This window comes from Amia ocellicauda, chromosome 3, assembly GCF_036373705.1.
Source record: "Amia ocellicauda isolate fAmiCal2 chromosome 3, fAmiCal2.hap1, whole genome shotgun sequence".
NCBI lineage: Eukaryota > Metazoa > Chordata > Actinopteri > Amiiformes > Amiidae > Amia > Amia ocellicauda.
The window spans coordinates 26,787,766-26,800,570 of NC_089852.1; the positions used below are offsets into that span (position 1 = coordinate 26,787,766).

Below are 12,805 nucleotides of genomic sequence, written 5' to 3' on the forward strand. Positions count from 1 at the left end.
AACCATTTTGCTGCTAGAAACCGAGTGGAGAGGAGCACTCAATAGTGTTAAAGGAATTAAGGATCTGGTCAAATTTCAGATCTTCTTTGCTGAGATTTGTTTAGTTTCCTTTGCAGATGCTGTTCAGCCACCCCTGACAGCTAGACTTAACCTCAGTCAATAAATACTTTCAAAAAAAGGCAAGATGATTGGAAAATAATCAATACAGACCATAAATATATTATCATCATTACAAGACAAAATAATGAATTGGTAAAAGGAAAAACAACAAGTTTAGCATGTATGGAACCGTACTTGAGTATTTTTCCTTTAATCGTGAATCTGTTTGCCAGGACACAAAGCAGAAGCAATAACAGTGGCAGGAACAATGGTCCAGACTCCTTGATGTCTCCAGATGGATATCAGCTGGCCACTGCGCAGAACAGCTCTGAACATCGTGCTCTCAGACAGATTCAGTTTAGTGGCAAAGAATAAATAAGCGTGTGATCAATCCCTCTCTGGGTTGTGCAGGGGGAGGGCGCCACCTGGCGGTACGAGCGGTGTTCGCTCCAGTGATATACATTACCCCTGCCCCCCATCCCTCAGGGCAGGTAAGCTGGGGCTCACCCTAAATAAAGGGCACAGACGCAGGAGCAGCCGGTTGAGTGAGTGTCCAGACTGATGAATCTGTCAATGCGCCAAACGCCCTCTGCAATTAGAGGAGGAGATACGGTCCTTGATCTCCGGAAGAAGGCCGTAAAAAAAGCACCCACTTGAAAAGGTCCGTTTTTATTTTATCGCCGCTGTCTTCCTGCTGGCTTTGGTGAGTCAGAAGTCATGTAGTCTTCGGTAGGATTGATACTGCACATGCCTCGAATAATAAGGGGATCTGAATTTGTATCCAGTGATTGAAGAAACCAAAATATACACATAAGAAAAGTATTTCCCTTTGACTGAAGGAAAAAAAAAACATAAATGGTTCTTCATCTAGTAAAAATCAAAACCAAAGAAGAATGACACCAATGTAAAGACTAATCTGATCACTGATCTAGCCAGCAGAAAATTCTCTTTAATATTTCATGAAATGCTGTCTGCATATGACATGCTATGCCCAGTCTGTCTTCCAAATGCACAACTAGACCAATATGTGCGCTGAAGATAGAGAACAGGGCTCTGCCACAAATGTCTTTATTTTTAGAGAATTCATACATTTATATGTTACAAATCGGCTAATAAACGAATAAATACATAATAAATAGACACAGATCTGTAACAGACCCTAGAGAGCTATGTCAGGAAGATGTGTCTTGCTTGCAACATAAATGGTTCATAATGGATTTTGATTATCTTGTGCACACCCTTTATGTAAACGTGTCTAAGCTCAATTTACAGCTTCACAAAGAAGGGCAATAAATAACTATGAAGTGATTACTCAGGATTCTGAAAGGAATCCATCACAAATGAAAATAATGAGAAAAAACATCCTTAAAGGTCCCTTAAACAAACAACCCCTCGATGATCAGATATTGTACAATGTATGTTTTTAAATGGGATTACTGTGAATACTCCTACTAGGTCATCGACCTCAAATTAAATTAACTACATTTTAAAATCAAAATAAATAGAAAAGAAATGAATGCATAATAGGAAAAAAATACGAATGGATTCCTATAGGAGTTTTATAGAACACTCTATGGATTTCAGTGACGTCGAACAGGACAGCCATCGTATCACCGGGGGGTCGCAGGCAGGGCTGTACTTACTGGTGTCATCAGGATTAATCTGGGGGCTTTCTTCTGGGATGGCTGGCTCAGTAAGGGGTGACAGACAGGTGTTAGTGGGAGCAGGGCTCTGACAGACTCCATTTAGGGAGGTGTCTTTGGTAATCTCCGCTGCTTCCTTCCCCTCCTCACTCTAAGGATGAAAACCAGCGACGTGCAAAACAACGCACCGCCATTAAACAAACAGAATGGAATGGGCACAAACAAACAACACTAAGGTCAAATAATAACAGTGACATGGAAACTAAATAATAAAAAGGAGGAACAGAAATCCAAAAGAAAACTGACTGAAGCCACAAATTGGATTTACTTTTAAAACTCTTGAATTAAAATCAGATTATGAAATTATAAGGTGGATTTATGTGACACAAACATTACTTGTTCTTTTTTCTGTAATGAATAGTGTCACCTGGGTGTTATGTAAAAGATGTGATTTCAGTCGTACGTGTCTCATCTTAATCTAGAGCAATCCACTGATCCTTCTAGTACAGGACGTACGTTATTTCCTATAATTTCCCATATGAAAATGTCATATGATGTAAATAAAATGTCACGAATTTGCATAACATTTGTCTGATGTATGTTTGAGCACATCTTTGCAATCTGTGCTGTGTCTTAACTATGATGTCTAGCGTTTTGCATTCTGTGTACTTGTCTTTAAATACACGGACTTGTTCCATAAAGCTTTCCTAACTAGGACAATGAGTTCTGGATTGCAGGGGCATTTTAAAGTCACATTCGCTGTGTTTTCCCCACAAGCCTTCAAAGTAATTGTGCGTGTTTTATCGCGGCTTTTCCTTTTCTGTGTCTTTCCTCTTTGTGGCTCAGTGAGCTGCAGATGAGAAGCAGGCAGCGAGAGGAGATCAGAGTGGAGGATGGAGGAGGGGAGGGCGATGCCACACCACACAGGAGGCAGAGGAGCAGGGAAGGAAGGCAGGGAGACGGGCAGCCGCTGTCCTTATCGCCTAGGAAACCGCTGTGACCGAACAGCGCAATCACAGTCGCCCTTGACAGCGCCAAGATCCTGTCTTTGCTTGTTTGTTTTGCAGCTTCTCCCGATCTCATCCTAACAGCAGCCTTTAACGTGTGGAAACTCATCTCCACGCAGCACAATTTGGGATGGCCGAGTATTTCTTGGCACTGTTTTTATTTTGTGGGACACTTGAAATGTAATAGTGTGTATAAATATATGTATATATATGTACACACATATATATATAAATAATTAGAATTGTTATCAATGTTTTTGGATTAAAAAACAACAACTATTTTCATGCATTTCAACCCAAAAGACAACCACCATAAATAATGCACTTTAAAGATCTGTCTTCTCTATCCTGCGTACTGTAAATGCACATTACTGATTCAGTAGTCATCTTTGAGAGAGTGTGGGAAGCCTGTCTATACTATTTAATATTGGGGGAATGGGAATGGGACAAACTATTAATGATGATTAAGTTTCAAATCCAAAATGATTTTATAACATTTTCAGAGTATAACAATGTCTATAGCTTCTTCAATCACAGTATAAATCTCACATGTCTTCCTCTAGTCTACAAAAGATGAACTGTACACTGCGGATCTACCCTGAACCGCAATCTGTGACTGCAGAGGCCACGGTGATTACAACACGCCACATTCTCTGTGACTGTAACTGAAATTTTGGTCACATGAGTGTTCGGACTGAGCCGAGTAGAGTAATGGCCTGTAAACACGCTTCCGATTCCCTACACATGATGTACTGCCAGAATGTAGAGTAACATCTCCTGTGTTTATGCTCACAGTGCGCGTGGGAGGCGAGTACCGTTTCTGACTTTACTGCAGTGAAATCTCCTGCTAAAGCGAAGTCGATTGAAAGTAAGCGTTTCAAGCATGTTACAACAGATGAGAGCAGTAAGGATGAATACAGTACAGTTTCCAAGGCAAGATTTGAGAGCTGAGCCGACGGACCTTGAGAGAGAAATCAGCAAGTGGACAGTCATTCAAGACAGAGCCATTACACATTGACTTGAAAAATATGAATAAAGTAACTGTTCTAATTTAGAAAAATCAATGCAAGGTCATAGAGGCTGAGATTAATTTTCTTCCAGTGAAGAATATAAGAAATAGTAAGACAAATTTGAATACAAATGTTGTATATAAATCCATAAATTAAATATTACAATTAAATATTACAGGTGACTGAAACAGCTGGTGGCACAGACCTTAATTAACACCAGTCTTGGACTACTTTACCTACAATAACATTGATAGTGCTAGGCTGGGTCAGTGAAAGCAGCCCTTTTTTGAGACTCAGACTGTATGTACAGATTCTCCAGTCTGAAGCCATGGCAGCAGACCTGTGCTGCAAGCGAACGGCTCACCTTCTTCTGGCCTCCTCCTGGAACATGGCCAATGTTGCCCAGGGAGCCGACCTTTGATTGGACCTTGAAATCCAGCTTCTCTGACTTGATCTCAATGTTGCCTCCCCCTGGTGATAAACAGAATTGCACACAATTAACCTACCAGACACAAGCTTGGTAAAGCAATGTAAAATATGTGGCCAGCTGGATCAAGATTCATTTTTAAGTCAAGGCTTAAGATAACACATTATACTACTTTTACCACAGAGGAGGGGGAGAAGGATATGTACCATTTGTCTGTTGAGTACATATGCTGATATTTTAAGCGCTGTGACGCATTACTTTTTAAAGCAACGTGACTTAGATCTTATTGACCTTTGCAAACGCACTAATGCATAAAGGATTTCTATTGGCTGTTACAATTTGAGAGCACAGACAGATCCACACATGTGAATGAGGAGGATTCTTGGGATGGCATGTTTTGGGAACATCACATTAAGAATTATGCATTTTTGCATGGATAAAAGCAGGAAATTAATTAAATGACTGTTTTAGACACGCTAATATTAGACCCAGGTATTACAGGTGATGAAACCTAATTGACGTTTGGCGATTCTGTCTGCTGTTGTTGTTGCCGTTTAATAATTGAATTTGACTTCTAAAATCCCATGTTTCTCAGTATTTTCATGTCAGCTTAGGCTACTCGTATTTGGAGTAATTATCTAAATAAATGCCTAGCCTTCCATAACTACTACTGTAATTTAAGTATACATGTAATAACATCCATCCATCCATCCATCCATTTTCAAAACCGCTTATCCTGGAGAGGGTTGCGGGGAAGCCAGGTCATAATAACCAAAGTTACAATTTGACATTGTATTCTGTCTCGTTTCTACAGGATGCGTGTCCTGTAATGGAACTGTCTGAATTAGGGGGCATTGAAAAACCCGGTCATTATTGATTTCATGTTCATTTGACATTAGCTAACATCAAGATTTAATGTAATTGCATGAAATTGCTTTTTAGTGCATTCCTTACATAACCCAAATTGCCTGCAAATACCTGGCTCATCTGCCCCTGACAGTCAGGCCAGAGGGTGTAATTGTAATGATAAATAATTTGAGGCACTCATGATGATCAGTTGTAACAATTATGAATACAAAAGATGGTTTTAAATAGTCATATAAAAAAACTAAGTTGTAACTGGGTTTTAATATTTTTAAGGTATAACAATATTTATAGATATATTTTGTGTGTGTTTTAATAAGTGGTGTGTAACAAAATAGGAGTGAAGAAATACAGGATTAAATAACACGAATAAATAAAAAGTCTGTACTGTACAATCTATGCTAGAATAGTAAGCATGGCAAATGGCTTGACCAGCTTGCATAACAGCACAGAGTTATAACACATCATGAATAAAGTAACAAAAAATAAAAATGTGGAGGATCTACCTCCTTAAACACATCACAGAAGTCTTCAACAAAGTAGTCAAGTCAAGGGGAACAAATGCAGAGAGCACCTGTAGAAGGAGAGTGAACGTACCTGGTTTGTGACGAATGTTGGACTTGGAGCCGCATTTGGACTGCACGTTGCTCAGGTCAATCTTTTTGTTAACGATTTGAATCTGGTGGTGGTGGTGGAGGGGAGGGAGATAAACACAAAGACGTCAGAGGATTATTACACATTCTTTAAGGTCCTCTGTGCTTAAACACGCAAGACATCCTGTAGAGGGCAGGCAAACGAGACATGCTTGGACAGCAGAAGTTGATGTCCAGGTTTCCAGATTAGTCTTGTGTTTGCGGTGAGGTAAACAAGGACAAAGGTTCGGTCTCCCCTCGCCGTGACAAATTCCTTAAAATGAAAAGAAAGCTGCGCGATGGGGAGACTGGAGGTGCATAATAAGTGTGATACTGAAATGATGAAAGTCAAATGAAGCAGGAGGGGAAAGGAAAGTCTCATAAACAATAGAATGGCTAATGGGTTCACCATGCTTTATATTTAAAGCACAGAAAATATGGTTGCTTATGTAATTACCAGAAGTTGGAAGCAAATCCTAATAGACTAATTAGATTAGTTACCCCATTTTGTTTGGGGAGGGAGCAGCCACAACTCCAATAACTCTCAAATTCCTGACTCTCTGACCTCTTTTGCCTGTTTTTTCCCCCTTGTCAAACACAGAAGCCTCAGTGCTTGCGATTCCTGGCTCCTGTGTGCTGGTTACCCTCAAGGCATTCTTTTTCTTTTTCTTTCTTTCTTTCTTTCCTCCCTCAGCCTTTTATAATGTAACAAAGGCTCCCTCTGCTTTTTATTAAGCACTTCAGGATGTAAGACTTACAGTAAACCTGGGCTTGGGTTTCTCCCCTTTCCTTGCCAAAGGTCTCTTTTGGGCACATCTTACTTTGACTATAGTTAGGATGCCGTGGGTGTTATTTTTCAGACAGTGTAAACTAAGAACCACAATTAGGGCCAGGTTCCATCTTTTATCAGCTTTCCTTTCTTTTCTCTCTCCTGGGACTTCTAAGAAATTTGTCTGGATCCTTGGGAGCAAAGGTTTTTGGTGATCAGTGACATTAATGAGAACAGAACTGAGGTGAAATGTGCACACACAAAAAAATAAATACATGAATAAAATACAGTATTCAAATTATAAAATGAAATACCTTTTTGGAGTTAAACTTAAAGAAAATCTTGGTAAGTACTGAAACAACAAAAATGATAGTTTGTGTAATGAGAGATGAAACAGAAGAGCAGCAGCACATCATCCCTAATTAAAACACAATGACAAACATTTCTCACTCATTCCCTCACCCGTTTATAAGATACACTACATTATTCATTTTTAAGTAAATATGTTTTGCTGACACAACGGCTCGGTGAAAACAAAAAATGAACATTAGTTAATTAGCAGTGAACCTCTCATGAGAATAGAAGTAAAACATACCTTTTCTCCCGAGAAAGATGTTACATTTTCACATTCACGCATACAAGCACAGAGAGCGTGCAGCTCCACTGTCTGACAGACTGTTTTGGCAGAGTCATGACCGTTAATAATTGCCAGTGGTTTGTGAAATGTGAAACACTGGGTAAAACAAACTGGCAATCTCAATCAGGAACATCTCCAGAAAATGCAAGTCTAGGAACATATATTTAGCAGTGCAGTTTTTTCCACCACATTTTCAAAACCCACTCGGAGAGGGTGGCCAAGCTGTGATACCGGACCCCAGCACCGCGGACCGCAGCACCGTGTAAGCAGTGCAGGGGCGGCGCTTCAGTCAAGGTCTGGCAGCATTCAGTGCGGTGGGCCCCACAATGCACTGCACCCCAAGGCAGAGAGTGTCACCATGCACTGGATGCACACAACACACAACACTCGATCTGTAACAGAACGGCAGTCCGCCTGCTTGTGATTGATTGTGTGATGCTCTGTTGAAAGTAGGTGGATATATAGTTTTCTTAATCTTCACTTCATGTGTTGGTTTCTGAGATCAATTTGCAGTGCAATTTTCTCAGCCTCAGATACTGAATACACATACCCATAAAACAGAAAAATCCTATTTTGCAAATACGTGCAGCATAGAGCAGATAAATAATAAAACAACAACAATAGTACATTGTTCTAGAAGCCAGTCTTTTTAATTTTACATTACCATGGCCTCCATTTTGTGCGTTAAAAAATAATTAATTAATTAAATAAAGAAATAACGGGTTCTCTGTGTAAAACTGCAAAATGTTCTTACACACCCACCGTCTTCCAGAGCTGCACGTGTCTGTCTGGGATTGGGGCTGGCTATCCGGCTGCAGGAATGCACGATACGTATGAACCCATATCGCACCCTTTTCAAAAAATGTTTCTGCATGCACACACCCATGATGGTGATAGGGAAACTCGAAACTAACAAACCAGAATACAGGGTCATTACCTTTTCAAATGTGCCACACAGTTTTAATCCCATTACCTCATCACGGCAAAGATGGGCATCATTGTAGATGGAAGTCGTGTCTCACACCCCACAGCAGCTCTCGGAGCCTGTGGTGGTGATGTCATTGGCATACACAGATCCACTAAAACTGCAAAATCTGCTCCTTACTGTGTGGCCTCCAGACGCATTCTACTCACAATGGTGTGACAATGACAGGTCCATCACCAGCACTTCACAATGGCTTTACTGGGAGGTGGGAGTGGGAGTGGGGGCAATAGAAGCATCTCATTTCAACAGCCAGATTGAATCACCAGGACAAACAGACCAGCTGTGCTGCCCGGAGGTCAGAGGAGGAGAGTGGAGGGGGGGTACAAAACTGGTCTGCAGTCCACAGCAATCCCCCTGCTGAGAACTCCATTACTGTGGCGACAGACGCAATCTCAATCGGGTTTTCTTTTCTACATTTCGGGGGGGGGGTTGACCATACACGGTTAGATGGAATATGATGGATTTGTGTTTCGTTCTCATGGTAGGGTTGTTGTTTTTGTTCCTGATCACCAGATATACAGAGTTGTGGACGTTATTCACGGGACATGAGCACAGAGGATAAAATAAAGCCAAACAGGGATTTTGTTACGGTAGTAGGGATTAAAACAAACAAACAGACGCAGCAGACAGCGATCTGTCAGTTGGCTGTGCCCTGGTCTGGCAGATGCATCGTACTGCCGGACAGGGGACTCATGCACACAGGTTTTGGTTCGAAACAGACTTGAGAACTACTGTGCTGTAGCTTTCCTTTTTTTTTTTTGGAGGGGGGGTGTTGTTGATAATGTTTTGTTTGTACCCCACCCTTTTGTCTTGTTTGTGGGGTCTTTGAATTAAAGCATTCAAAAAAAACATTCTGGTAACAATTCTAAAAAAAGAATAATTAAATTCTTAGGCCTTGCTGTTGTTTCTTCCAGGGGTGCGCAACCCGCCATTGGTGTGAACCCCGCTGAGGAGTAAACCTGTGTCTCGCCATACAAATCCTGGTTAATCTCTGCTGTAGTGAAGTCTCAGTGTGGGGGGCCGGGCTGCACTGGGGCTTGGCTTGCGAATTAAATCCTGTGATCCCGCTCTCTCTGTCTCTCGGCTTTGTCATCTTGCTGTCAGCGTCTGCTTGCGGGGAAGCGTCTCGTGCTGAGATTGCTCTGACTTAAGGTTAACAATGAGGTTCAATTTCTAATGAAAGCAGAGTCAGACAAGATGACAATGCTGGAGACTGAAGTAAAGTCATTTAGTTTTTATTGTTTTGTTCTTCTTTTCTCTTCCATATATACAATCCAAAAGACATTTACTGTTAATTTAGTGACGGCAGATTTCTGTCGAACTGTTGGAAGAGTTCGGATGGGTTAAACCCTCCACACATCCAGACTGTTAGTATATAACATGAAGGCCAGTTTGAGATGATCCTAAGCACAGTGTCTTATAGTCTCTCGCGTTTCAGGGAGGGCCTAGGAATGGCGGGAAGGGAGCAAAAGTTGCCCTTCAGGAATTGATCGGTCTGTCTGTGTGGAGCTGGAGTTAAATTTGTAAGAAGCAACAAGATTAAATGGTTCTAGTGGGAAAAGGAGTTTGTTCTTTGAATGCTTTAAAACGTTAAATCTGATTCAGGCTTGTAGATGGGACATACAGCTGTGGCCAAAGTTTTAAGGATCTTACTCAACGAAAAACTGCATTTTGGGGATACGTACCACACAATGGAAACTGAGTAAAAATTAAGGGCTGCATATATTTTTGTACTTGGTTACAAATTGATTTATGTTATGCTCAGAGATTATAATTTTTTTAACTTGCATTTTAAGTTTGTGTCAGTTTTTTTGTCCTAAGTGGTTCTCCATATACAGCACTCTCAATCTCTTTTGCGGATGGAGAGAAGCACATTAACTGCAATCCTAAGGGAATGGTTCTGGTTTAAAAAAATGTACTGTTACATTTATCACGGATTTAAATTAAAAGTATAAATAAAATAATAATTATGAACAGTCTAATTCACTAAAACATATGCATGGTTGATGCCATTTAAGCTCTTTACAAGCACACATATATGGTGAAATTTCATTTTTTTTAAATACATTTTTTGTCCAAATTCTTTTGCACTTAAATCCAGAATGTAATATATCTGTGGGGATGATGTAATTTCTCATGAATAAATCTGAACTCTTACCCTGCATCTTTCCCCAAGTTGATCCAAATATAATAATTCATTATAAACCAACCTTGAAACTTGAGCTACTCGGAAGCTGCCATGTCTGCTCACCAAATAGTTTCTCAAAACTTTTCCTTAGGATGTAGCTAATGCTCCAATCCCACAGTATCTTACATACTGTCCTTAAAATGTTGGCCAGGGCTGTAAGATGATCATAACTGTAGGAAGACTCAAGACTGCATTCTGAGTTCATCCCCTAGTTACTCACATTGCCACCTCCTGGAACATGCTGGATATTGTCTTTGGAGCCACACCTAGACTGAACACTTGTAAAGTCCATCTTCTTTTGCACAATTTGCACCTGGAAGAGGCAGGGGGAGACAGAATTATGCGTCAAGTGGCCCGGTGCCATCACTACTGAGGGCGAATGGTATACAAAAGTATACGAAATCATACAAAGTTCAAACAAGGGGAATATAGCACCTGGCCTTCTTAATTAACTATTAAAAATTGTATTAAAAGGAGATTTGCATGCATAAGACTGATCATGCATTTCTATTACTTTATGCCTCGAAGTAAATAAGGTCTGGGGGAAGAAAACTAAAAAGTGCTGTTTTTTTAATTAGAAACATATTGTTGCATGAAACCTTAAATAATCTGAACTTCAGTAATCCTAATCAATAGAAGCTTCTCTGTGTGTGTGTGTGTGCGCGTGTGCGTGTGCGCGCGCGCACGTGTACGTAGCCTCAATCAAACCCACATGTGCTTTGTCAGAGCAGGAGAACATTTTCCAGTTCCCCTCTGAGCGATTTCCAGCCTGCATCGGAGGCCATGAAGAAAGTGTCCATACGTAGTGGTGGACACATGACTTTTTGGAAGCCGCGCACACTGGGATTAAAAGCCCTCCGTAGAGTACAATCTCCCCCTGGGGATTTACGCTGGAACACCAAGTGGACAGGAAAGCAGTTGGAACGAGAAACAGAAGCCAGAGCGATGAGAGAGATCTAGATTGAGTGTGCTGTGCAGCGCCGGCCATCCAGTAGATCTTACCTTCCCTCCTCCTGGCTGGTGCTTGATGTTCTCAGTGGAGCCGATCTTGGACCTGACGTTTTTCAGGTCTGGCATGGGCACCAGAGGGGCGGGCGTGCGGTTCTTCACAGAGGCGGGGGACTTGGGTGGGGTGCGCACCACGGCCACCTTCTTCACCTCTTTGGTTGCCCCCCCTGGCTGCTGGGATGGGGTGTGGGAGCGGCTGCTGGGAGACTTGGGGGTACTGGGGCTGCTGTACCCGCTGCGCTCCGGAGTCTTAGGGGACTCTACAAAGAGAAGCATTGGTCGTGAAGGAATAGTACAGCACACGGCTATGACGGGCAAATATGCACTGCGTTTGGTTTCCAGGCAGAGAACTTGTGTAAGCATTCTTGTTTTAAAACAATCTGTGGTAAAATCTTTGTATTTGTTCTTCTTTCTTTTTAATGTATTTGAAGGTTGTTTAATTAAATGGCGGTTCATTTTATTTATGGTCCTGTCCAGCACACAATCCCTTACATTTTGTGCAATTTTCTCAGGATTGTGTGCGTCTTTGTTTGAAAACCCAAAATATACTGCTGATTGTTTCTCAAGAACAGAGCCTGAGGGAGTCTTGCTGGGCTATGAAACAAGAGTTCAGTGTGAAGTTATAGTCACCCCTTTGACTCACGGGCTGTTGTTTAATCATTTTGGTGCGTGTAGCAACAGGGAAGCTATATTTACCTCGGTCATGTTTTGCAGCTCCTGGTTTCCTTTGATCCATCCTTGATGCTGTATTGTCATATAAAATCAACAAAAGTCAAACGTGCAGAAACTACGCTGTTTTGACAAGTGACAATGACTATTTGTGGTTGATCTTTTACGAGCAGCAATAAAACGTCCCTAGATGTGCTGATGGCGTTTCTGGTCCTAAGAGAGTAAGGCAGTGAAGTGGCTTCCTCTTAATTATTCATCACTTTCAGGCAGCTGGGTATTTTCCTAGACAGACTTCCCAGGAAGGTTCATTGGAATGGCCAACACAAAGGAATGACCTTTGGCACACTGTAGAGCAGTTGCTGAACCTTTGCAAGTCTAAGACCTAACCTACTTTATTTATTGATTTATGTGTTTATTATAATGGTAGGGTTAGGGTTCAGGCTGTTGTTTGGCCTTAAAATGGGCCAGATGCCCTACTGCTGTAATACAGTGGGTTATAGTGAGAACTCGCTGCTTTCAGCACCACAGCTCAGCATAAGGATTCTGGAAATTATTTAGATGTTAGGCTAATTAACAGACATGATTAAAAAAAAAAAGGAAAAGAAAATTAGAAAAAGTTGTCATTAGGTATAGAGATGAAGGCAGGAATGGTTGAATGGTCACATTTGGGTTGCTTAGAGAGCATTATTATGAATAATTTAGCTACAAGTAGGGATACATTTTGGTCTGGGTTGCAGTTAGGGTTGGAGTGCCCAGAAAACAGAGGCTTTTGTTATTTGTATAATTATATTAGGAACTTTTTCAAATGTAAATAAAGGTTTATTCTTTATTTATTGATTTATCAGGCTCAACACTCATGTAAAGCAC

The 12,805-nt window shown here is 41.1% G+C and overlaps 1 protein-coding gene across 8 annotated transcripts in view; it reads right to left on the bottom strand.

Annotated features, from left to right (window-relative positions):
- The window catches only part of maptb (microtubule-associated protein tau b), a 48,933-nt gene that overhangs the window by 6,345 nt on the left and 29,783 nt on the right, over positions 1-12,805 (bottom strand). For 6 of the 8 annotated variants that reach the window (XM_066698727.1, XM_066698732.1, XM_066698728.1 and 3 more), the window contains 5 exons: positions 11,966-12,013; positions 11,264-11,529; positions 10,482-10,574; positions 5,648-5,729; positions 4,124-4,230 (listed from right to left, as the gene is read on the bottom strand). In XM_066698727.1, the coding sequence (XP_066554824.1) occupies positions 4,124-4,230; positions 5,648-5,729; positions 10,482-10,574; positions 11,264-11,529; positions 11,966-12,013 (596 nt within the window). Of the gene's footprint in view, positions 1-1,742; positions 1,894-4,123; positions 4,231-5,647; positions 5,730-10,481; positions 10,575-11,263; positions 11,530-11,965; positions 12,014-12,805 lie in introns of all 8 variants that reach the window. The other 2 variants (XM_066698729.1, XM_066698731.1) reach the window with 2 other exon arrangements.